The 26,962-nt window shown below is 36.1% G+C and overlaps 1 protein-coding gene across 4 annotated transcripts in view; it reads left to right on the forward strand.

Moving 5' to 3' along the window:
• The window catches only part of CUL1 (cullin 1), a 77,057-nt gene that overhangs the window by 36,680 nt on the left and 13,415 nt on the right, over window positions 1-26,962 (forward strand). For all 4 annotated transcript variants that reach the window (XM_015888127.3, XM_007428543.4, XM_088150065.1 and 1 more), the window contains 10 exons: window positions 657-707; window positions 3,494-3,584; window positions 9,467-9,630; window positions 10,619-10,781; window positions 17,929-18,059; window positions 21,031-21,138; window positions 21,222-21,328; window positions 24,132-24,180; window positions 24,518-24,649; window positions 26,000-26,117. In XM_015888127.3, coding sequence (XP_015743613.1) covers window positions 657-707; window positions 3,494-3,584; window positions 9,467-9,630; window positions 10,619-10,781; window positions 17,929-18,059; window positions 21,031-21,138; window positions 21,222-21,328; window positions 24,132-24,180; window positions 24,518-24,649; window positions 26,000-26,117 — 1,114 coding nt within the window. The remainder of the gene's footprint in view (window positions 1-656; window positions 708-3,493; window positions 3,585-9,466; window positions 9,631-10,618; window positions 10,782-17,928; window positions 18,060-21,030; window positions 21,139-21,221; window positions 21,329-24,131; window positions 24,181-24,517; window positions 24,650-25,999; window positions 26,118-26,962) is intronic.

Raw genomic sequence — 26,962 nt, forward strand, 5'->3', positions numbered from 1 at the left:
GAACCCTGCAACATTTTATTTATCAGCATTCTTTCTAGGAATTTCTGATTCCTGGCCCCTATAAATCTTTTTCATACCCTGACTTATACTTTTGTATATCACCCAGTATACACTCTACATACTGCACAGAAAAGTCCTAATTTATCAGAAGTCATACTCACATTTGACATTGACTGTAGTCCTGTAATGGTATGATTACTTTCTCAAATATTATTTGGAAGAGAGAAAATTACACGTAATGTTACATTTTCTTAATATTAAATACTGTACTGAAGAGTAAACAATGCCATGACTGTCTACTTAAATTTGTCTAAATTTTATGCATAAAAGCCCTAATTTTGTACTTGAGTTTACACAAATGGACCTGTCTAAAAAAAAATTAAGGCTGAAGCTTGCCCTCTTATGTTCTGGTTCATATCAGCAGTATTCTCATATAGAACAATAATGAGATTCTGACCTCCTAACTAGTGGCTTTCATGAACGCTATCCTCTGTTTGCTGGTGTCCTATGATAGTATGGCGGTATTCCCTAATGGACGCTAATTTGAAAATGTTTCTTGAAGGAAGGAACTTTTGAAAACTTGAGAACATGCAATATTGTAGATAACTATAAATGCAAGAGTAAGTATTTTTGATATTTCCTCTTTTAAATCCTAGCTTGCACTGGTGACCTGGCGAGACTGCTTGTTCAGGCCACTAAATAAGCAGGTAATATTCCTATTGATGGATATATTCGCTTGTAATGTTTATATTAATGTATCAAAATCAGTAGGGGGGAGGGACTATGACAAAGTGATTTTAATAATTTATCCAAAAACCAGTCTGTCTAGAAAAGTTATGTATACGATAAGAATTAGTTTATTATATCATTGTATTCCTGAGCTGTAACTTTTCATTAATTAGATTCTAATTTAAAACTAAATTTGAGAATTTGGTGATTGGTAATGTGATGAAAAAGATTATTCTAATTGAGATAGGTAATTAGATTTCATTCTACATTTATTGCCTATGACTTAATACTGTAAATTATTCATAAATAATTTTAACTGTACTTTAAAAATACATCTAAATGAAAAGTGTGGGAATAGAGAATTAGTAGCTGCTAAATAAATTAACCTAGATCAAAAATAGAAAGTCATAGAATCTAGAGCTGAAGTAGTGAAAAAGTTAAATAGATCATAGGGACTAACATGAGAGAGGCACATATCTGGTAATACTATCTGTTGCCCTTGGGTGTACAGAATATACTTGTTAGTTTTTAGAAATCTGCTACAGTATGGAATGCTACTGGGGGCCAGTTTGAATGGCTTTCCCCAGGCATCTGATGGAGCCACTTGGTTTCCAGAGGTTGCTTAGAGAGTTTCCTAGCAATTTAGAGAGCAGTTCAGTTCAAACCAATCTCTAAAATAGTGAGGCACTAGGACCTTAGGAGGATCGCTCCTGAACAGCTTCTCTCTTTATATCAGTCCTGGTGACTCCTTGGTAGTCTGAGGAGCTCTAGGAGGTGAAATGCCAGAAGAGATGCCCTATGCATTGTTGAAAGAAGATGGGTGAATCTCTCTGAACATGAGTATGAGCCTAAATTTGGGCCAGCATCATAAATGTGCAAGGGAAACTTCTTGTTCCTTAATGCATTTATTGAATGCTGTACAACAACTTTTTTTAAGGTAATTCAGACCCTTTTAGATAAGGATGGGCTGTAAATACTGATACTCAAATACAATGAAATGTTAGGTGGGTACTTTTCAGATAAAATCCCCCATTCATTCCAAGATAGAACCTGGCTCAATAGTGTGAAGTGCTGAGAGCAATGTCCTGCAGCATTATCTGTGAGGGGCTTGATCCTGTGGAACTTGAAGAAGTGGACAGCCTCTTTGATGGAATAAGCTAGGCCAGGGATTAGCAGAATTTTTCTGTAAAGGGCCAGATTATAAATATTTAAGCTTTGTGGGCCAAGCGGGGGCTGCATGGGAAGAGCTGCCACTGCTGTGCCCTCCCTCCAGCCCTCTCAGTCCCCAGTAGAGTGGCTCACCTGGTGTGGTGGGAGCAGTGAAGCAGTGGCAGCCCAAGCAAGGTTGGAGACTCCAGCAATCCTGACATGCCTCCGTGGGTGCAGTTGACAGGTCTGTAGGCCAAGGAGCATGGCAGCTATTGGACAGCGCTGGCAAGGAGGCCACTCATAAGCTGCCAACCAGGATGCTCCACTGTTGGCCCTGCTCAACTTGGAAGCATGGCTGAGGTTTGGCTCTGGGGGTCTGTTGTCTGCCTACCTGTCCATTCTTAGCTTGCAGGCCATACCAAAATAGGTGGAGGGCCAGATTTGCCCTGTGCACCATAGTTTGCTGACCCCTGAGCTAGGCCTTCCCTATCTGGCTGTATGTACAGTTTGGAGGGGCTGGGAGGCTGGATCTGAACTATTGTGAATGCTTCATTCTGGGAGGGGGAATTTCTAATGTCTTTGAAGAAGGCATTGTGTATCTTCTTCATAAGGGACTATTTTAAACTGCTAAGTCTCCAGCCTTCCCTTTTTAGGGAAGGTTGATAAGAAGGTAATGAGACAGTAGCTTTTTTCAGTCAGGACTTAGACCTGGGCATGGGTTGAAAATTGAATTGTTTGCTCTCCTTATTGACCTGTTGTGGGGCTTAATCAGGGTGCTAGTCTGGCTGAATTGTTTTTTGTTCTTCAATAACATTGACCATAGTGCCCTTCTTTAGAGCCCTGCAAGGATTGGGGGTTGGAGACACTATTTTACAGTAATTCTTCTCCTTCCTGAGTAGGCGATTCTAGTTGATAGATATGGAGTCAAGCCCCAGTCAAGCCCTAGGGCACTGCAGTTTGGAGTGCCAAAGGGGTCACTCCCCTATCCTTTTCATCAAGTCATTTGATGCTTTGGAGTACAGTATCATCAATATATTGTTAATATCCAGTTGTATTTCTCTACTATGTTTAACAAATCATACAGATGTAATATTTAACAGTTAAACTTTCATGTTGAACCCCAGTAATTAAAAAAAAAAAACTGAAATGAAAAATGCTAAGCTCATGAGGAGTGGAATGTGTTACCCTGAAGTCTTTTGCAACTCATTCCTGTCATAATAGGCCATAGTTAATCAAAACATTTAAACTGGCTCATTAATGTAACATTAATAGAGGTCTTAAAATCTGTATGGGATTTTGAACGGCATGTACTTTGAGAATAGAGGACTAGGACTAAAGTAAATTTGATTTATTTACTTTAACTTGAAATAATTAGAGTTCAAATTATTCTTCCATGTATTTAATGTAAAATTATTACATTAATGTATTAATTTTCTTCTATTTTATTAAACGTAATATTTTAGTGCAACTTTCGGGGAGGATCTAGGGATCACATCTAAGGGGTTTAGGAATTGCATGCAGCCCAGGGATTTCACGTGTCCTGCTTTCTATGTAAGGATCCCATATATTATTCAAGTGGTTAATTTGTATGTTTGCCTAATTCGTATGTTCAAAGGTAACAAATGCTGTGTTGAAGCTGATTGAAAAAGAAAGAAATGGTGAAACCATCAATACAAGACTGATCAGTGGAGTTGTGCAATCTTATGGTAAAATTAATATTAATGATTGTTAGTGTTTTTTTGTTTTTTTTCACGCCATTATTGTAAAGCTTAAAGCCTGGTTTGTATATGGTTCCCTCTTGATTCTATGAGAAGGAATTTAAAATGCGTAAAATTTGTATCTTTTCCCCGTATTTTCTAGGCTCATTTAGGAGCTTCCTAAGCCTGTTAAAAGTAGAAGTTGGGGAATGTTTCTACTCTACTTTCCCTTTTCTGTGGATTCAGAAGCATTTTACATTTTATTACTAATGCAGAAAAAAGGGGAAAAGAAAAAAAAACACATAAAAGTAAAATAGAAAAAATAAAGGAACAATTAAAACATACTATGTTATACATGGGAAATCATTCAGCCTAATCTTTAAACACATGATTAAAGTTTGACTCTATTGATTTTGGTCCTTGCATTACATCTTAAGAGAGCCACTTTATAAACAAAAACCAAATATATATCAATGATCCATAATTAAAGGTCAAACTGTTTTTCCAACAAAAATAATCTTTTTCTGCTCTTCCCCATGGTTGATAAAGTCATAACTCATGTGCTGATGAGTTCCAAGTTTTGGGTATGTAATTCAAAGTTAATTCCTATTTTTAAACTGTATTGTTCTTTATAACACCATATTAACACATTTATAGATATTGAACCAAAACAGAGCAATTGTGGGCTCATTTCATATGAGTAAGTGTCCCAACATCCATTTCATACTTAAAGCATAACAAGGTTGATATGCAGCCCTTTTTAAATATTTTCTGAGGTATCTAGTAATTGGGGAAAATAGTTCATTAAATTAGTCTCAAAAAAACGTATAACACATAATATTCTTTAAAATTTAGCCATTGATCTGTTAATATGAGATATTTCATGTCTTTATTCTATAGGCCTTGTATCATCCAAAACACATTCCTGTATTAATAATTCAGGAGTTTCAGATGCTGTTAATACAGCTGGACCAGGCTGTGAAATCAAGAGATATCTTAATATATTAACATTTCACAAATTTTGAACATCTAAATTTCTCTTGCAATAATTCACATGGTTTAAAATTACTTTCTAATTGGATCCCTATTGTGCCTTTTTTTTTTACTTGAAGTCTTGTGTTCCATAGAGAAATTGAAATTAATATATATGCTAAATGATAAAGCTGAAAGGAAAATTAAGACTTCTATTATCATATAGTAGACATAATTTAAGTTAAAAAAATTCAGGATTGGTTCTTCTCATTAAAAAAAAAACCTTGTCAGTATAATTAATGTAACAAAGTTATTAGCATAGTATGCCTAAGTAAATATATCTCCTTTTAAATATACTTAGGTTTACAGCATTTATCTTTTTCATAAACTAAGTGGGATTTTTGACTGCTTATTTATATCAATTTTTATCTGACTTTTTTAAAAAAATGATATATTTATATTCACAAGTGAAGAAAAATTATTTAGTTAAAAAGTTTTCCATTCTGTTGGGGGAGATGGGTGGCATACAAATTTAATAAATAAATAAATAAATAATAAATTCCCAGGTAGCTAAAAGTATTCAAGCAACAATTGAAATGTAAATTATTACAAATTGGAGTCTGCAGGTAGTATATGAGGCTTATTCCAGTTAATTAAACAACCTGATAAATTAATAGTCTGTTACCTAATACCAATACATTTGGTATTGAAAATACATGATTATCTATGGTATATCAGGGCTGTATTATGTAAGATATCCCTTTTAGCTGTCTGGTCTGGAAATAACTAATCTAAGGAATGAGACTTCTGTGAAGTAGGAATTGTTTCCATCTTTTTACTATGTTGGTAATCAGCACCCCTTTAATCAGTCTCAAAAGTATCTCTAACATGTAATAACTGTTTGTGTTCAATGCCAGCCACCTGTACCTGAAATGTTCTCCTTTTTATTAATGAACTATATGATTCTGACTCAATTTAAAACAGTTTGTTTCATTGTCAGAATCATGTAGTTTAAACCTGGGCACCCTTAGTTAGTTTCATTGAGGAGGCTAGTAATCTAGCAGGTTGTTCAACTTGCTCCCAGTATCACTGCTGTGTACAATTCAATGGATATTTTGTTTCAAGTACATAAAATAAATTAAGTTCTTCTTTAGTACTGTAGTAACTTTATATAATTCTTGGTACTGGTGGTTTTGCATATATGCTCAAAGTTTTTTTAGTTTTTTCACAAATATTCTTGTTTCACTTTTTAATTTTTCCATAAATCATAAACAGCAATATGATCAAGCATATATGCTTTAAAAGCATCCCAAATGACCAATAAATATGCAGAATGTCTATTTATAAGAAAACAACTTCTTGTTAAATGTGTTTTAATAAAGATAATTTTTAAAAAATGGAACTGCACTTTCTTGTAATTGATAATGTGTTTGGGCTTTCATCTGATATATCTGTAGTAATTACATTTATTAAACCATTCAGCTAAGGATCCAGATATCAAAAAGTAATCTAATTGGGAACAAGTCTGATGTGGAAGTGGGAAAAAATTATTGTTTAGGTTTTAAAAGGATTTAAAAATCATCATAGCCATGAAATTAAATTCTGACATATAGCTTGCCATATTTTCCATGTATGTGCATTAGATATGGGTGTGGTAGTATTTGAGCCAGTAAAGGATTAAAATATCCAGAGCCAAAGTAAAAAAAATAAAAATAGAAATCTGTGTAGTATATCTGGGAAATCCTTAGCAGAATTGTAATAATAAATATAGTATGTTTATTAAAATTATTAATCATCAATATTTAAAAAATAATTTTAAAGTCAAAACTACTCCATTTCTACCAGATTTTGAATCTCCAGTTCTGTATATTGATAATTCCATTATCTTGATGTGTCATTCTCCAGTAGAAGAATATATTTTAGGAAAATGCAACTTTAGATATTAAGTTGCATAATTTGGTAAGAATCTACCTTCTCTTGAAGGGACTCAGAGGCCTCATATATTCCACAAAGTTAACAGAGATGTAATGATGGACTGAAATTCAAATAATATGCATGCTTAAACACCAATATTTCTATACAACAAGGAAAAGGGAAAATGGTTTGGGCTGACAAAATAAAACTTAGGGGGGAAAAAAACTATATGTAAAGGGGGGGACAAAAAATGGGGGGGGGAGCCCAAAATGAAAGGAACAAGAAAAAGTAAAAGAAACTAAAAGTCCACTAGGATTCTCACATAAAGTTTACTGAAGTTACAGTGCAGGAACACCATCCCAAATTCAAGTCAGCTCTCTAAAAGTAGAAAAAATTTAAAAGGCTGCTATACAATATCTTTAATTCAGATGATCCAACAGCAACTGGGTCATAAAACTTTTTCATTCCAATATCCAGAGGTAAAGAAACAAACAAAATGCTGGAAAAAGAACAAAAACCCTTTTTGTGTTGCTACAAAATGGGCTTTTTCCCCTACATTTAATAGAACAGAAAAACAAAGAAAAAGAACAGTGCAATAACAACATAAATATATATGGTTTCTTAGGCATACATACATACATACATGCAATTTTACATAGTTGTCTCATTGACAATGTTTCATTGTAATTGTCCCTTTATAATCTAATTCTATAGGCAACTTAATTATAAATCATGAGTAACATCAATCCATTGGGTAATTGGAGTCATAAATTTGTTTTTCCAAAGTTAAAGAACTAATCTCTTGGCAATAATAAGGGCACAGAGAATCCACTTCCGTTGTCCAGCTGTCAATTTCCATGTACTAGTTATGTAGTTCAAAAGAATGTGTGCATATAAAAATATTTTTGTCTCAAAATCCGCTTAGTACTTCCTCTCAGAACATAACTTTCAGATATTACAGAATATGTTATTTTAGACTTATCAGACCCCATTGGTTTTATATTGAAAAGGAATGAATAAATCATGGTGTTGGTGAAGATGTAAACAGAATAATGCTTCATTAAAACACATGTTTTTTCAGTGTACTAAATAGGCTTCATTGAGCGGCTTCTGCTTATGAACCATCTATGCAAGAAGATGTGAAAAAATCGCTTTCCATTCAAGTATTCCCATTTTCCATAACAAATGTAGGGTAGGTTTTTGAGCCAATGAGAAATAGAAATCCACATAATAAGCAGTTTCAATTTCAAGTTTTTTCTTAGATTGCAGTGATAAAATCTCATCTATATATTTTTCCATGAAAATTTGTGTGATCTTTCTTAGCAGTGTAAGTAATTGCTTTTGTGATAAAGATCCTGCGTAGACAGATCACTTCATCCCTAACATCTTTGTTTACTTTCAAACATATGTCACATCTGTTGCAAATTATTTATCAAAGTTTTCAAGCTGAGTAAACCTTGTTTCATCTGAATCAATAACAAGACATTTCAGCTCATCAAGTTTCTGAACTGAAGTATGCAGTTTCTGATTCTCCTTCCCTCAAACAAGTGGGAAGAATTATGTTTTTTTCTGTCTTGATTTCAAAACCATGACAAATTAAATGGAAGATAGAGTTGGCCAGTAATTTAGACAAACATATTATTTGTTTATCAATTTATAAATACAGCAGTCAAAAGATAAGGATAAGATAAGGATAAGCCTCCTGGATTTTTCCTCTTCCTTCTACTCTGTGTAAATGTGCTTTTTTATAAATTTTAACGATGTATTTATTTATTGTTTTAATCTGTTGTAAGCCACCCAGAGTCCCCCATTGGGGGGAGATGGGCGGGGATAAGCTTAATAAATAAATAAATAAATAAATAAATATTTCTGTTTAACTTGAGAGTGATCCAAGTGATTCATTGAGAACTTCACCATGTTGGTGGAAAAGGCAGGTTGTAGTGTTACCATTATCTCATACTTGTCATGTGCTTCTGAGCTCTTTTCAGTATGGTCCATGTTTGTACCAAGATTAGTGTGTGGTGGAGCTGGGCCTAGCTGTCTGTCTAATGTTAATTTAACCTATATCTCAGATTTAGTTGCACATAACGAAGGCCAGTGTGTGATTTGTTTTTGGCTTGCTGTAATGTGCAAATATTTTATGGCTTCCTATTCTGTATTAACACATTCTCAGTGTAAGAACTGCTGGAAAAGTAAACACTTTGTATTTTGTTGATATTGAACAGTTAGAAAAATAAACAATAAGCACTAAGGAAAAGAAAAAGAGGTAAATGAGAATTGAGGATCAGAACTGCCTACCTCTGGTCTAAGGCTTGTGGAAAAGTTCCTGCTGTAGAGTAAGGGTCACATAATATTTTCAAAGGTTTGAGTTGACCAGTAGCGCTTTTCACATGTTCCTCTTATACTTTTGTTAAATGATACATGTGTAGATCTAGATCCTGTATAACGGGTAAAACTTAAATTATTTTGAAAAAATAGACTTGCTTCCAGAAAAAAAAAATAAGATTTTAGAAAACTCCAAAGATAACCCCAATTAAATTTACTTAATTCTAATAATTCCTTTGATGAAGCACTCCTATTGTGAATAAACTATGTCTGGAACTTATTTCTATGTAGATGTATATGGTAGTGGACTGCAGTTCTTGAAATAGAAGTCACACTTATATTTTGGTTTCGGGATGAGAGACATTAATATCTTCTTGCAACCTCTTCTGCAATGGTTTTGACTTTAACTCCTTTTTTAAAAAAGATATAATTTTGCATGTTAAGAAAATATATAAAAATTTTTCTATAAAAAATTTATTAGAATTCATAGCCTGCATGTAAGTTCTCCTTTTCTATCCTATGTTAGTTTTGTTAAAGTGGAACACTTTTAAATGAGGTAATAATAAAATGGTGGCAATTAAAATTTCAATATATGTGCTAAATGAAATTGTGCTATTTTGTCAAATTTACCCTGAAAAATAATTTTGTGGCTTTTTTTTTTTTTGTCTGTATGCTTTTAGTGGAGCTGGGACTGAATGAAGATGATACTTTTGCTAAGGGGCCTACATTGACTGTATATAAAGAGTCTTTTGAATCTCAGTTTCTTGCTGACACAGAAAGATTCTATACAAGAGAGAGCACTGAATTTTTGCAACAGAATCCAGTTACAGAATACATGAAAAAGGTACTATGGTTTTATTGTAAGATCAAAAGTACTGTATTTGAAGTAGGAATTTAAGGGAACTGTTTTACTTGATAGATGCTGAACTGCAAGTAGGAACTAGCTTCAGTTCCTACAAAGCTAAAGATGAGTAGTGAGTGTATGTGTGTTTTCCTTGGCCTCATTTAACTAAAGCCATAGGTTTTAGATACAATGTTGAGGAATTAAAGAATTCTTTCTGTTCCTTTATTTATGAAAATTTACCAACAATAGAAGTCAAAGGAAACCATCTGAAACACATTGCAGCTATTTCAAGAATGAAAAATTACAGTCAGAAAACATGGAATCTTAAATATTTGACATAGTTTTAAAATCTCAGAAATAAGTGTAAATCAGAAAATGCTAAAATAAATTAAATAATTGGCAATTCCTCCCTTGCTTCCTTCCAAATGATAAATTTGATTCTGGATAAAAATGGTAAAACAAAATTACAGAGAAATGACATAATTACTCTTCAAGTATTTATGGTATGTGTTTCTGTGTTTTTAAAGAAGTCTTAATGATTTATCCTCCAGATTATTTGTCATAATTCTAAATTCTAGTGATAGTATACAGCACTTATTTCACTCCTTAGATCTCCCCAAGGAGGAAAAAAAAATGATTTGGGGGATTTTCAGACATTTTAAAGGTGAAATGGGTGCCCAAACCCATTCAACTCTGAAGGTACCCTCTTTACCTCTTAAAACCCCTCAATTCCCCCTTCCCCCCCAAAATGTTGGCCAATTCTGGAGGCTCTATGGACTGCAAAATACCCTCTTTCCACCCAAGTGCACTTATACATCTATTTTATATAAAGAGCTAGCTTGAAACTGGAATTTGTGGCAACTGTTCCATGCAGCAGTTGTAATTATTTATGGCACGGCTTTTTTTTTTTAAACAAGAGTTGCAGTTTAAAATGATGTCACTTTTGGAGTTTAGAGGCCACTTTTACATAAAATGTTTTAATTTACAGGCAGAAGCTCGTCTCCTGGAAGAACAGCGTAGGGTTCAGGTGTACCTACATGAGAGCACGCAAGATGAACTAGCACGGAAATGTGAACAAGTACTAATTGAAAAACACTTAGAGATCTTTCATACAGAATTTCAGAACCTACTGGATGCTGACAAAAATGAAGGTAAGCTTTCCCATGTTTAACTGGTAGACAGTTATTTTTGATAAAACAGGAAGTCTAGATTGAGCTTGTTTCCAGGTGACTTACATTCATGGCATGATATGGAAATGGTTTCTCATCATCATCTGCTTTTTTTAAAAAAAAATGTTCTAGTTTAATCTATAACTCTGTGATTTCTTAGTGGCCTCCCATTCAAATACTAACCAAGTATGATGCTGCGTAGTTTTGTAGACTGCCGTGGTCAGTGATAAAATGTACTTAATAAGTGATATGATGTATTTAATTAAATATGTTCCATATGGCTATTTTTGCTTAAGAGATACATTTAATTTCAGGCTATAATAGAAACACATTTTGGATGCCACAGGCATAAACACTAGATTATAAATATTTCTAAACAATTGCAATGCACAGAATTTTAACAAGGCAAAATTCTGGAACATTCAAGTCCAGCTTCCCTCCCTGCTGTGTACAGTAACCTCCATAATTACTCAAGTAAAATACATTAGACGTGAACATTATACTGTTTTATGTGTTGTTCGTTTAATCAGAATTTCTTTGTCTATTATACCTTCACCTGGAGAGTTAAAGGGGAACTGTATTTACATTTCCTTGAAAGGCAGCATAGCTCTGAGTGTTTTGGGACTGTGTTTTATTCACAGTCTGGATGACACAAAAAAGCCTACTTCCAGTTGAATGTACAGTGGCAGAAAGACTTGGGGGTGAGACTGTACCCCATAAGAAGTCTTCCGTGTATTTAGCTTAATGCCTGTATAATTGTGCATTGTTTCAGGCTGCTCACAAATCAATCATTTTATGATTTAACTTTGAGTTTTTCAACTTATCAGTATCAGGATGATTCATGTAATCAGTGGATTCTCCTTTTTCTCCTTTGAGGTCCTCTTTCATTCATCTGGTACTTCACCAGTTCACTATGATTTTTAAAGATAATCACCTGGATCAGATTCTCAGTCAATAAGTTGCTTCAGAACTATGAAATGTTTATTCCTGTGTAGTTTTAAACAAAGTTATATAGTGAACTAATTTACAGGAGCAATTTCTCTCTTTAAAATATTCCTCTCTATTGGAATAGTACATTAATTCCATTTTTCTAGCTAAAGTATGTTTTCAAGTTATGACTAGAATTCGTAAGCTACTGAAAACCTTAGTAATAAAAACTTTATCCCAAAGTACTGCTTATGACTAATCTTTAAAATTTTAATCACAGTGTTCTTTGTACAATATATGTATCTTGTGCAAATTATCATTCTGACGCCTCCCTCCCACCCAAGGTTTGTAATGCTAGTCTGATAAATTCACCCAATTTTTCATGTACCAACATAGCAGCAACATTGTGAGGCATGTACTATATTAGGTTACATTCTTTCACCTTGTCTGAACTTATTTATTTTGATTTTCTCTCTATCTTTCTAATCACTACTGAATTTTTCCTACCTTTGTTAGTGTTAGAGGTAGGAAAAACTTGGTGAAAAGAAATGGTGGAAGTTTGGAGAAGTTGGCAAGGTTCAGGGAGAGGAAAGGGAAGAAGGTGGTTGAGCTGATAGGGAAGAGATTTGGATAGTGTTGGAATTGGCAAATATTGTGGAAATAGCACTGCCATGTGCTACAGCTGCAGAGAAAATAAGAGCAACAATTTGTTGTTATCACCACCACTATGGATGCAGGAAGTAGCACAAGTGAAGAAGGAGGAGAGAGGGACTACCATTACAGGACAGTGAGAAAGCAGACTGGATTGTGGGGCAGTGACTGATAATGTTTCTGGAGACAGTTTATGTGAACAGCCACCTACAAGCTTTTCCAGTATCATTGCCAGATTATAGTAAGGCAATTAGAAAGAAACTAAAAAAGGCTTTGCTCTAAAGTATTAGGGGATAAATTCCTTCTAAATGGGAAATTCAGTTGCTGAAATTCTTGTAACCCTTCCTTTTAATCTCAGTCTTACTAAAGAAAACTTTTTGGGAATCTGGCTTGGAAGGAATTATTTTTAGTTTGAGGCAGTTGCCAAAGAGACTGGCAGGCAGTGGAGTCACAGTTATCATTAGTTCAGAAGGAGGAAAATAAGAGGACATACTATGTGGATTGTAGCACCTTCTTGGAACAGCAGGGCAACAAACCAGAATCAGAAGAGTGCCTGCTCTTTTGAGGGGCTGGGTCAGGAGAGCCTGTGCATCATTTGGTGGGAGTAGCTTCAGCTATATACCCAGCTAATCTGAAGAAGATGCTTCAGAAGATGGTAGAAGAGACGCCACCCCTGGAAATTATACTCCAGGGAAACTAGTAAAGGGAGTGGTCTGGGGGACCATTGGGATTTAGATAGTGGGGTGGATTGGGGTGGTGGTGGCCTGAAGGGTCTAGGAGATTGTGGATAAGCTTTTACAGGAATGGCAGTGGATTGTTGGGAGCCTTCACCCTAAACTGGCATTACTTAAGGCCAGGTCAACCTGTAATATAACCTTGCTTTTCTGTGATCTAATTGTTAGAAGAGAATGGACTTGGCTTGTATTACTGAGACCTGGTTGACCCCTTTCTGGAAGGTGGCCAGCCAGATTTCAGATGATGCACATTCCTAACTTCATTACTAAGGAAAAGGGGTGGCAGCCATGATCCAGGAAACCTTGATGATGGCCATACACCCCATTCTACAAACGGCTAATTGTGAAGTCTGTTAGATGAAGTTGGGTGCTGGGGATAAGCTAAGGGGTCTTGTCAGTGTACCACCTGCCCTGCTACCTAGCAGCATCTCTAACCCAATCTTCTTGACATTATCTTTGGGCTGGTGGTGAATTTCATTGTCTATATTCTGGCAAGTGGATCGGCTTGGATTTAATGCCCTGAAGGAATAGATCTTGTGACGTGGGGGTCCTCTTGAACTCACAGTTCCTGTGAACAGCAAATGGAGGTTGTGACCAAGTGGCTTTTATCAGTAGTAAGGGACTTGGCAATAGTAATTCATATAATTATTATAATATAGTTGGACTACTGCAGTGTGCTCTCAGTGGGGCTCTGAAGACAACCCAGAACTGCAGCTGGTAAAAAATATAGTGGCCAGTTTGCTAGCAAATGAAACCCACTACTCAAGGATACTACCTCTCTTGAAATCCTTGCATTGGTTCTCAGTAAGCTTCTGGGCCCAATTCTAACTGCTGGCTATTATTTTATAAAGCACTATATAAGTCAATACGATGCTTGGCATGAATATTGAAGAATCTATACTATTTTTAATGAAGTATTAATTTTAAATTGGTTTTATGGGTGTTGATAGTTTTAACAGTTTATTGTTACATTGTATATTGCCCTATATTGTATAAACATGTTTTTACATACACACACACATATACATAATCTGTTGATTGAACTATCCTCCTGGAATATGTTTGGAATCACTGTGTACTGCCACAATTGTCTTCCCCTCCTATTAGTAGGAGATCAAGTTCCCTTTGTTTTGGTCAAGCAGAACACCCACTGTTTGAATATCTAGTTTTTCAAATATTCCAAATTTACTATTAACAGTATTGTTCCATATACTGACTGTTTTAGTACAGTTTGATAGTTGTCACGCTATCTTATCTATAGCAGTAGTTCTCATTTACAGCAGTAAAGAGGGCCAACAGTCAGACTTGCCTGGATGGTATTTGTGTTCTGTGTTTGCCCTGGCATTATGCTCTGGGATTAACAGATTTTTTTAAAAAGGTCATAAGTTGTGCCTACATAACCAGAGGCAAGAAACTCATTCCTTATGAAAGGTGTTACTTCCCCAAATTACAAAATAAAGCATATATTCAGGTCTATGACAGGAGTGGTTGCCTCAGGAGGCAGAATAGTTTCATTCATTGGGTTCATAGTGAATCATGAAGTCATATTGAGAATTTAAGATTTTAGGGTGTGTGGGCTTTATAGTAGCATTTGCAATCACATCCAATGGGTGGGAAATACAACTTACAAAATACAATGAGGAAATACCTCATCATGGGATGAGGTATCATCAATATGCTGATGATACTCAACTATACATCTCCATCCCTGGGGAGGTAAGTGATGCTGTTTCCGCCCTCTCGCGGTGCCTGGAGGCTGTGAGGGTCTGGATGGGGAACAACAGACTCCAGCTGAACCCTGGCAAGACGGAGTGGCAGTGGGTTAATGGCTCTTCTGTATCTGGGACGTTGTCATCGTTGGTTTTGGATGGGGTAGCACTGCCCCAGACAAACCCAGTGCGTAACTTGGGGGTCCTCCTGGACGCACGACTCCTGCTCAAAGAGGAGGTGGCAGCCGTGGCCAGGAGGGCTTTTGCACAGCTTCGGGTTGTGCACCAGTTACACCCTTTCCTGGATCGGAATGCCTTGCGAACAGTCACTCATGCCCTCGTTATCTCCCAGATAGACTACTGCAATGCGCTCTACATGGGGCTACCCTTGAAGAATATCCGGAAGCTGCAGCTGGTCCAGAATGCGGCCGCGCGGGCAATTTTTGGGGTCCGAAAAAGGACCCATATAACACCTCTGCTCCGTGAGCTGCATTGGGTACCAGTTTGCTTCCGGGTCCAATTCAAGGTGTTGGTTATCACCTTTAAAGCCCTACATGGCATGGGGCCAGGCTACCTGAAGGACCGCCTCGCCCCCACTATCTCTACCTGTCCCACCCGATCTCACAGAGAGGGCATGCTTCGGATCCCCGCGGTAAAAGAACTCCGATTAGCGGGGTCCAGAAGGTGGGCCTTCTCTGCTGTGGCCCCCGCCCTTTGGAACATCTTGCCCCCGGAGGTGAGACAGGCCCCCTCACTCCAGGCCTTTCGGAGGGACTTAAAGACATGGCTCTGCCATCTGGCCTGGGGCAGGGAGGGAAGAAATCAGAATTGGGGTTGGCTGGCCCCTTAGTGGTATGCTGTGGCCCCAGCGGCCTCTTGGATTTCTTAGCTTTTTATTTTTTAATGTTTGGTTTTATAACTTTTAACTGTATTCATGTTTTTTAGTATGTTGTAAGCCGCCCAGAGTCCCCCATTGTGGGGAGATGGGCGGGGACAAATTAAATAAATAAATAAATAAATAATAATAATAATAATAATAATAATAATAATAATAGTAGTAGTAGTAGTAGTAGTAGTAGTAGTAACTTGGCCTGTGGAATTTCTTCAGACCTCTCCTCTCCTTTCTTTAGCTATAAATCCAGGCAAAACATATTCATTGTGACAGTATTCCCTGGAACAATTCACATTTCAGTTCTTCCCCCAGATTGTTTGGAAGATTTGCTTTTTTCCCACTAGACATGCCCCAGCAATATTGTTGCTTGGCCTTATTCCTTCCTCCTCATGCCTCTCCAGCAGTTTTCAAAGAAGTATTAAGATTTAAGTATTAAGCTTCCTCCACAACTGCTAATACATCATTTCCAACTAATGGGTGTTGGCTCTCGTCAAATAAGCTTACATTATAGAATTCCATTTTCTTCCTCCTTTGTTTCAATGCCTTATACTACTTCAAATACATCTTTTAGTAGAGTTTGAAGGTGTGATTACATCCTAATGCCAGACCAGTTCCCTGACTTCTGTTTAGTACTTGAGAGTACTGAAGTCTTTCTTTGAGTCATACAGACTTGTAGTATCCTGTGAAAGTTTTATGTGGTGATAGTTGCCAACATTCAATTCTTCTTCCACTGCAGCAATTAATATGTGATTCTAGTCTCCAAAATGCTTATTTCATATTGCCCTCATTTTAATTTTCCTATACACTTCCTCCTGTTTCAGTATCAAGTGGACATATTTGCCCTGACCACAATGCCCAGCATGTTCACCAAGTACATTGCAATTATGTGCGAAGAAGCAATGATGGTTTCTTTCATAAATAGGCTTTTTGTGGAATCCTACTTTTTTACATGGCAGCACATAACAGACTTTGACTGGTTTGAAAAATTAGGCAGACTGAGATTTGCTTAATATTTAAATGGGAGACCACCAAGGAATTCCATGGCTATAAGTTAGACTAAGAAGTTGAGAAAATATCCAAGTAGAAAGCAGTAGAGAACTATATCTTGCTGCCAAGAAAACTATGTGGACAGGTCCATGAAGTCAGCAGGAGTCGAGATTGACCTCAAGGAGTCTTTACCTTTTGAAAATTCTTTCCAACTGATGGAATGTTGAAAATAAATTATGTAAAAGACCACATTTTCCATTGGGGTAGAAACCAACAAAAGAAAATTTCTGTTTGAAAATGGTCTGGATCCAGCTGCAGAGAAATATAATATCTAGGGCGTCCCTGTGGGAGAGACAATTGGGCAGCAGTTAAGAATTTTGCCAGCTGCTTCATTCTAAGCCTCCTTTCTTGTTCCTTCCAGGTCATGTGACCTAGAATACTATTTTAAGGGACTGGAAAGAATTCCAGAAATAATGCTCTTTCTGCTTCCTCTACCTTTTTTCCCTGATTTTTTCCATTTATGTTTGTCTGAAAAAAACTATTGATATTTAGTGCCTATTTTTTTTCTATTGAATATTATTTCATTTTTATACAACATCAAGGAAATCTAATACGTATAATTAAAAGGCTGAAAGAAACCTTTTGGATTTCATTTATCTGCTTATAGCTATTTTAGATGCTTTTGAAACTTAGTTGGCTTTTGGTTCCCTAGCAAGATATATTGCAAATGGACAGCTGTTGTACTGTGAGTATCCATTAAACATCCACTATGCTGTGAATGTTTCATTACAAATTACTAATTGTAACCCACCAAGAGTTAACTGATTGCAGCTGGGCAATATCAAATAAAAAAGTTCCTTGGTTTGTCAGTATATATTTTCATTAATTTGTCAGAATTTAAAGTAATTTAAAGTCATTTGCATCATTAACACTGATTATTATTCCTCAGGTGCTTTATCATCAAAATGCAAGTTTTTTAAAACAAGCTTTATACGTTTATGCTATCTTTTATTTTTATGTCATTATAGATTATAAAATGCAATTTAATATTTAAATGAAGATCTTTAACCTGGCATTTGAGGCTGGGTGCATTGTTCTACATTTAAGACTATTTTAGTGTATTTTCAGATCTTAGTCTCTTCCTGTTTAGTTCTTTGGTGAAAAACTGAGGTGGTGACATAAACATATTAAAGCAAATTAAAATACTTCTTGCTTCCTTTTTTTTCCAGATTTGGGACGCATGTATAACCTTGTGTCTCGAATTCAGGATGGCCTCGGAGAACTGAAAAAACTTTTGGAAACTCACATTCATAATCAGGGTCTAGCTGCCATTGAAAAATGTGGAGAAGCTGCATTAAATGTGAGTATTGGATTGAGCACATGTCTTAAATTCATATCATATTCATTAATTGAATCTGAAGGCGTTTTCACCATATTTCAAAAAGGATAGTAACTAGGTTTTATTTAGAGGGCATGAATATCCATTATGATGTCAAGATTTTAGGACTGCACACGTAACAGGCAAGAATGAAGCATTACTCATTCTAAATTGGGTGTACTATGTTGCTGCTTACAGTCTTCTGTCAGACAATCAAGCCTTGCTATAAAAAATCTGTTTGTGTGAACATTTGAACAAGCATGTTCAAAATAGTTCAGTAATTTTATGCTGTTCTTTGTATGATTCAGGACATCTGCTTTCAAAAGAACCTGAAAGGAGCTTTCAATTGCATTAATTTATAGAGGCAAGACAATCAAAATTGTTATTGTCTTTGAGGGATGGAATGTAAAATCACTGCATGTTTGGATTTGAAAAGTATATTCTTGATTGCTTCAAGAGCATACTTTATTCCAGCATTTAAGCTGCTTTCTTTTTTCACCTGGAAAATAAATGGAAAATAATGGAAAATCTTAAAATAATATAAGCTTAGCAATTTTATTGAAAAACTGTGGCACAGGGATGGGACTCTATTCCATGACCTTTGCCAAACATATTGAATACAGACCAGCCTTATCTGATAATTGGACGCTGGCTGCCAATGATGGTACTTTCTGAATGGGTCTATGCAGGCCACAATGAAGCTACTGCTGTGTAGCTAGAAAACAAGGAGAAACTCCACATTTAGAGATTACACATATAAGTTTCCTTTAAAATTACTCCCTGTGAAAGAAGTACTGAGTTTCAATCACTTGGGAATAGTTGTTCAAGGGGTAATAGCAATAAAAATAGTCATTGCAAGGCCTGGGGGGAAATGCTGAAATTTATAATGAACTGGTGATATTTCTAGGCACTGTGTTTTAAGAACAGTTCAAAACAGATTGGAGCAGTTGTAGCAAAAATGATTAGGAGTCTGGAAGTCAAGTTCTACTAGGTGCAACTGAGGGAACTGCAAACAGGTAGTCCTTGGTTAACAACAGTAATTGGAACCAAGATTTCCATTGCTAGGCGATGCAGTCATAAAGCATAACATTATGTGACCACATTGCTTACTGATGGCAATCCTGGCAGTCCCCATTGCCATTGTTAAGTAAGGTTTGCGGATCATTAAGCAAGGACCTTCTCACAACTTCCTGCCAGCTTCCAACAGCTGGAATGGGATGGCTGGAGGGATGGCTGGAGCTTTGAGGACCGGTCATAAGTATCACTCATTCAGCACCATCATAACTTCAAATGGTCACTGAACAAGTGGTCATTAACCGAGGACTACCTGTATATTACAGTTGAGGGAAAAAACAAAGGGGCTATAATAGCATTTTTGTAATATCTTGAACAGTATCACACAAAAGAAGGTCACAAAGTGTTCTTGATCATTCAGAGACAGCACAAATAATAAGGATCTTAATTCCAAGAAGGCAGATTTAAATTGCCTTTAAGGAAAAAATTTCTAACAATTAAGCAGTTTGACAATGGAGCCAGTTATCTAAGGAGACAGGCTCCCCTTTGCCGAATGTGTTCAAGGGTGAACTGGAGAGTCATTCATCTTATTGCTTGAATTTGGGTTCATGCACTGCGTGGAGGTTGGCCCAAATGACTCCTTCTAACTTGCATAAATACACCTCTTCTGTGCGTTGGTGTGTAATAAACCAGTGGTTCTCAAACATTTTGGTCTCAGGACCCCTTTACATTCTTAAAAACGATTGAGGACCCCAAAGAGGTTTATGTGGGTTACATCTATCATTACTACTGTATTAGAAATTTTAATTATTATTAAAATTTAATTATTATTCTAATTATTAGAAAACTGAGAAATTTTAAAATATGTATTTATTTGACTTTGCAGACCCCCTGAAAAGGTCTCAGGGGGTCCCCAGACGACACTTCAAGAACTGCTACATAAATTATTAGAAAGAAATGGAAAAACTGATTTCATTTGTTTTGATATACAGGTAGCCTTCGCCTAATGACCACAATTGGGACCGGAATCTCGATCGTTGAGCGAAGTGGTCATTAAGTGAGATGCCCATGTGGCTGCCTTGCTCAGTGACCGCAATCCGGGCACTCCCGGTTGCGGTTGTTAAGCAATCTCCTGGGTCGTTAAGTGGATGGAGCAAAAGAGCTGTCTACTGAAGGATTTCAGCTCCATGTAGAGCTGAAATCCTTCAACAGACAGCTCTTTCACTCTGTCCTCTTTCTCCTCCCCTCTCTCAGCAGGCAGCTCTTTTGCAGACAGCTCTTTCGCTCCATCCTCTTTTCCCTCCCCTCTTTCAATGGTCTTCAGGATTTGAGCTCCAGTCCTGCATGCTGCCACGTCCCCTCTGTTTGCAATTTTCCCTGCCAGCTTCCAATGGGGAAGCCAGCAGAGAAGATTGCAAACGGAAATCACATGATCATGGGGTGCTTGGCAACCGGTCGTAAATGCGAGCCAGTTGCCAAGTGCCCAAAATGTGGCCACATGACTGCGGGGTGGGGGGTGCAACATTTTACAATGGCCAGAAGTGTTTTACGGGCCGTAAAGCACCCTTTTTGAGGCCGTCATAACTACAAAATGTCATTAAGCGAACGGTCGTCAAGCGAGGACTACCTGTAATAAAATGGGCAAGATTTTGTTGAAGGAGTGTGTGTTTTCATCCTGGTAAGAACAGCTTACCTTGGTGCTTATATAATCAGAAGCTTTTTTTAAAAAGAAATACACTAGTACTGGGTTTGAGTAAAGGTAATGTGATTATCTAAAATGTTAAATTTTAAAATGTAAAATGTAAAGTTCTCTTCTATTAATGCAGTCAAGCTTTCCTTTCCAAGTCTTTTTAAATAGCTGAACATGAAAAGATTGCCCCAAAGCATGTAGTTGACAGAAGTTGGGAGAATTTGTCATTGCTTTCTTTTTAATTTTTAGGATCCAAAAATGTATGTACAAACAGTGTTGGATGTTCATAAGAAATACAATGCACTAGTCATGTCTGCTTTCAACAATGACGCTGGCTTTGTTGCAGCTCTAGACAAGGTAATATGTTTAAGTACCATAGTTATAACTAGCAACTGACTGATTTTGAAAGTGTCTGAACATTTCACTTATGTGTTTCACAGGCTTGTGGTCGCTTCATAAATAATAACGCAGTGACAAAAATGGCCCAGTCGTCGAGTAAATCTCCAGAGTTGTTGGCACGATATTGTGATTCTCTGCTAAAGAAAAGGTACATATTCTGGGAGAAAGTTGGTTCCTCTAATTTCCTAGTTCAATTCCCATACCGCTGATATATCACACACATTTAAATGTTGCCTGTAGCTGAAAAATAATTCTTCCATAGGTATAATTAATTCTCAAAAGGTTGTGTTTCTGTCATCCTGTTTAATACTGCCATTCAAGGTAGAAGCAGCTTTTGTTGCCTATGGTGGCTTTTTTAAAGTTGCCCTGGAGGCTGAAACTATTGTAAAATCCCGCAGGCTAAGGTTTGAAGGGATTGAACTGGCTGCCAGCATGCTATTTAGCCAAATTCAATATTCTTGTGTTGGTAAAACATTATATGGCATAGAATCTGAGTCCTGATGTACTGCATTCTTCCTTATTTACTTGCCCAGCCAGGGACATTTGCCAGAGATTCTCTGTGCTGAAAATTGAGAAAGGATGTTTCACTATAGGCACTAATACTGAGAACTAGGAATTCCTGCCTAGTTCTGCGGCAGTTGTTAGCTTTCAGTGCCAACAACTGAAAGCTTGTTCAACTAGAGGTTTTGTTGTATTATACTGTTGTGTTTAGTGTGATAGTATTCTGACTGGCTTGAGCTGGATTATTTTTTAAATGAAAAGCAGGTACAGTAAAACTGTATAAATAAATAATCCAATGGAATGTTATTTGCTGTTATGTGGAGATAAACCATTGTGAAACTGTAATAGAATTTTTTTATATTATTTGGTTTGGGCCCAATGTATTAAGAATCAAAGGATTGTGGTGACTTTGTCTGGTTTTAGATCAAGAGTAAGAAACCATTTTTGGCTGGTGACCACAAGTTCAATTTCTGAGAACATTGGACTTGTTTATTCACAGAATGGCTGTCATCGTTGATGTGATCAGTCACAAAACACTCATTTACAGAAGGCATGAGTGAGGATGCTCCTCCATTTCTAGCAAACTGAAAGCTCCCTATCACTCTAGTTTAGCTTTTTTTTTTTTTTTTCAGGACAGGTAGGCATACTTTCAAACAAAACATTGACTTGTACTGGCTTTATATTGTAATGCCTCTCTGGGGATCTAGAGGTTTTCTTGAGAGATGACAGCTTGCTTTGGGCTTCAGCATATTAGTTTCTTGCCTTTCTTTGAACAAAAGAACTAGTGACAGCCTTGTAGATATCAAGTTGCCTGCCCATATTTTAAAATAATAGGACAAGGCACTATGTAGAATATTTTAAAAATCTGTTGCAGTATTTGGAATAGATAATATCAACTTTCATAGTAAATAAGGATAGCAGCAGAGGAAATTAAGGGTATATGGAAAACTTTCACTGTGAAACACCAAACTATGCAGTTTAGGTTATATCTTTTACCATCTGCATGAAGCCACTGGGGAGATCATCCATTGGCATGGAGTGCAGTATCATCAGTATGCAAATGAAACTCAGTTGCATATCTCTGACCCTGTCCACCCAAGTGAAGTTGTCAAAGTTCTGTCCCAGTGTCTAGAGATTGTGGAGGTTTAGATGGGGAAGAACAGGCTTTGGCTCAACCATACCAAGACTGAGTTAGTGTGGACTTTGGGCTCCATGGTTCTTAAAACTGGGGAAATTTCATCTTTAATTCTGGACAGGATTGTACTTCCCTGCTTAGATACAATGCACAATTTGGGAGGGGGGGTCAGTCGTAGCTCCTGCTTGAAGATTAAGTGGCAGCCTTTTTACAACTTCATCTTATGCACCAGTTGCACCTTTTTCTGGATTACTGGATTACCTCCCAATAGGATTATTGCAATGTGCTATACGTGGGGCTGGCCTTGAAGACCATTTGGAAACTTCAAGTGTCCCAGGATATACCATTGTGAGTAGTTTTGAGTGTTCCTTGTTATGTCCATGTAACACCTCTATTGCACTGGATCTCTTTAGGCTTCCAGGTACAACTGAAATGCTGGTTACTTCTAAAGCCCTTTATGACATAGGACTGAGCTGTTAGCAGGAATGTCTTCTCCCAGAGTGATCTGCCCATCTCACACATTCCAAGAGAGAGAGAGCACACTCCAAGTCCCTTCCCTGAACCACTGTCAGCTTGTGGGATCCAGGACACAAGCCTTTTTTTAGCAGCCCCTGTCCTTTAGAGTGATTCCCCTACCACCATCACCCCCCAATATACAGGATGAGTAGAGTTCCCAATTGATGAGATATATTTTAATCCTGATGTTAATGATTTTGTACACTGTTCAGAGTCAGGTTGTTTGAATTGGGTGGCTGTATACAGGTTCTAAATAAGTAAAATAAAATATGGATATAGAGTATTATAGATGCATAAAGGCGAAAATGAATGCCTTCTAATATATAACTTATTCTTCCAATTAGCTGCTCATGAGCAAGCACTCTAGAGGAGTAAAGATTAAAAATATTTTGTATTTTCTTTTTGCTGTACAGTTTCTGTAGATTCTTATGGAGATGCAAAACTTTCCATCTGTTGAAATCAGTTTATAGGTTTTGTAATAGACATGTAATATCTTTTTTTGTCAAATTCATTTTATTCTATATATATAGTGCACAGCCACCTACAGCTTATTTGCTACTAATGTATATAAGCTAAGTATATATACTGCTAAGTAAATTCTGGTCTGTGACCATAATAAAATATTGATTGATTGATTGATAGATTGATTGATTACTACTAACTATATATACTATTAAATACATATATATTCATTCCATTCCTGTAACCAAGCTCTCTGTACTCCAGTTTTATATTGGAAAATGAAGGATTAAAAATAGCATGCTGAACTATAACAATATTAATGCACTTTTGACTGCAGCTCAAAGAATCCAGAGGAAGCTGAGCTTGAAGACACACTTAACCAAGTGGTAAGTTTCATGTTTAATTTTTGGAAATTGATTTGCAGTGATAATTAAAGATAGGCTAAATAGGATAACTTTTCAGTTCTGAAGGGCCTTTATAAATATTTGCCATGACCCCTTCTTGTTTCTATAATTAAAGCACTTATTTATATGTAGTAGTTATGCATTGTTAGAAATCCACATTGCTCTCAGTTTTTAATTATTTGAAGCATACAGTCTGTTTTTACATTGTTTAAAATATCTTTGGTATAAAAATAACTATCTTTTGCTGAGGTAAATATGAAGTTGGCTGTAAAAATCTTCAGTTCTGAAAATAAATACTAAAAATCCATGCTTTTTCTAGATGGTGGTCTTCAAATACATTGAAGACAAAGATGTGTTTCAAAAATTCTATGCCAAAATGCTGGCAAAGAGGCTGGTACACCAGAACAGCGCTAGTGATGATGCTGAAGCAAGTATGATCTCCAAACTGAAGGTGAGTTTTTCTTTTCTTTATTTTTCTTTTATTGCAAATATTTGCCAGAACCTCACTTTATAATGATACTGTGATAAGCTATATAAACATGTAGGTATTGATTGAAAACATGATAACTAAATATTATGTTTTAAGATGCATTTTCCATTGTTTATTATAGAATAGTTTTCCCATGTTTAGTCCATCTCCCAATCCCAGGAACTGGTTGTCAAAATGGTTCACTGTTGCCTGTATTTATTTTATTTTTATTTTATTTATTTTCAAGCATTTCTAAGCTAAATAACTTCTGTCTTGGTATAAATGTTTTTTATTTTACATTTTAATGTTGTCATGTTTGAAAGCTGGACAGTTTTGCACACTACAGAAATACAGTTATTTGTTCACATAACAAACAAAATGGTTGCAACACCAGAATTTGAGAGTCTCGGTTTTTGTTTGTTTGTTTTTTGTAGTTGGGGGATTATTCAGAGCAGCTGTATATGGAGCATGAATATTAGTCCAGATCAGTTTGTGACTATCATCAGTTCTCAAAAATCTCTTAATAGAACCTTACTCCTTGAGATTGTTTTTGAGCATTGATCCTAGAAGCTTCTGTTTTCAAAGTGTGGGCTGTGGCCTCCCCAATTTACAAAGTGTAAATGTTTACTTGCTCATGAAAGTAACCCGGATGAAGGATAGACCACAACCATTTGATATACTTTTTTCCTTTTTAGTGACCACTTTAAATTACCACAAGTGATCAGGCGATTTAAAATAATCATTTTATGGAGCTTTTGTTGTAATTTCTCCATAAAATTATTATTTTAAATAGCCCAATCACTTCTGGTAATTTAAAGTGGTCGCTATGTTGTAAGGAATTACAGGCCGCCGCTGTAATTTATCTTTTATAGCACAATATGTAATCTGTTTAATTTACAGAGATTGTTAAGTTTCTTTTCCACTTTAAAAAACAACTGTTTACAACTTTAAAACACAAAAAACAGTACAGACTAGTAACAATAAAAATTGCATTATTAAAAATTTCTAACCATGTTACTTTAATCTATCATTGAAAAGAAATTGAAATACCATAGTAGAAAATAAATGATGAATTTACATTGGCTTTTAGTGTGCAGACCAAAGCTTGAAGATTTTTGGACTCAGATGCTAAAAGTAATTAAATTGCCAGTTTGTTTTGGTCATACTGAGTCTCTGACATAATGGGGTTTTTTTGTTTTTTGTTTTTGTTTTTGTTTTTTTACTATACTGGCTATATTGTATTGGAGGATTTGTAGACTAGATCTCTTTATAGTGTGTGCATTATTTTTTCTAAAATGCATAACTTTATAATTGTTCTGTGACTCATTACAGCAAGCTTGTGGCTTTGAGTATACATCCAAACTTCAAAGGATGTTCCAAGATATTGGTGTAAGCAAAGACTTGAATGAGCAGTTCAAAAAGCACCTATCCAATTCGGAGCCATTGGATTGTAAGCAACGTTAAAATGTGTCTGTTTTAAAACTTGTAGATCATTAATACATTTCTCATAGTGTGGTGAAAGTGAATAGTATATCAATGAAAGAAGCCTTCTCTTTCTATTCTTTTCAAATCAGTGGAGTTTGGACATAAATTATGTAAATGGGTCTAGGATTGTCTCTCTAGTAAGGTAATTCTCCAAAAACAGAATGGGAAAGGACCAAATTGGGTATGAAACCTGTAAAAAAAAAAAAATTGTTAAAAATTGACCATAACTAGCAAGGATTTAAGAGACCAGTTTATATAAGTGAAAAGGATCAAAGCAATGAAAAGGATCAAAGTACAGTAAATATTTGTCCTATATGTCAGGACTGCTTATAATTTAGAACTATCTTTAGGTGATTTGCCTTGAACTGTAAGAGTTGCCAACTTCCATTTTTAGAAACTGACTTATCTGTAATTATACTGCTGAGAGTAAGAAGGGGTGGGGGGGACTTTTGTGTGCAAGACTGTTCTGGTACTCATGATAGAATTTTAGCTTAAAAGTCTATTAATTCTAAATGGTTTCACACCTGGTCTCCATTTAGGAGATCTCATATCTCTAGCAAATACCATTAAAAAAGGTAATGACTCCATCAAGTCAGGCTCAATTCCTAGAAATTATATAGACGTACCTATTCAATTTTCTTAGCAATAGTCAAGAAGTGACGACTTCTGTTTTTTTGTTTTTGTTTTTCAACTTCTCAGTTTTGCCAGTAGCTCTGGAATTCCCAGGTTTCCCCACACAAGTACCGATGAGGGCTGATTCTGCTTAGTTTAGCTTAGCTTAGTTTAGCGATTTGCAAATGTAGCTGGGAG

The sequence above is a fragment of the Python bivittatus genome, unplaced genomic scaffold (assembly GCF_059951505.1).
Source record: "Python bivittatus isolate LINGU-HERP-01145 unplaced genomic scaffold, Pbiv_v1 ctg000610_np1212, whole genome shotgun sequence".
NCBI lineage: Eukaryota > Metazoa > Chordata > Lepidosauria > Squamata > Pythonidae > Python > Python bivittatus.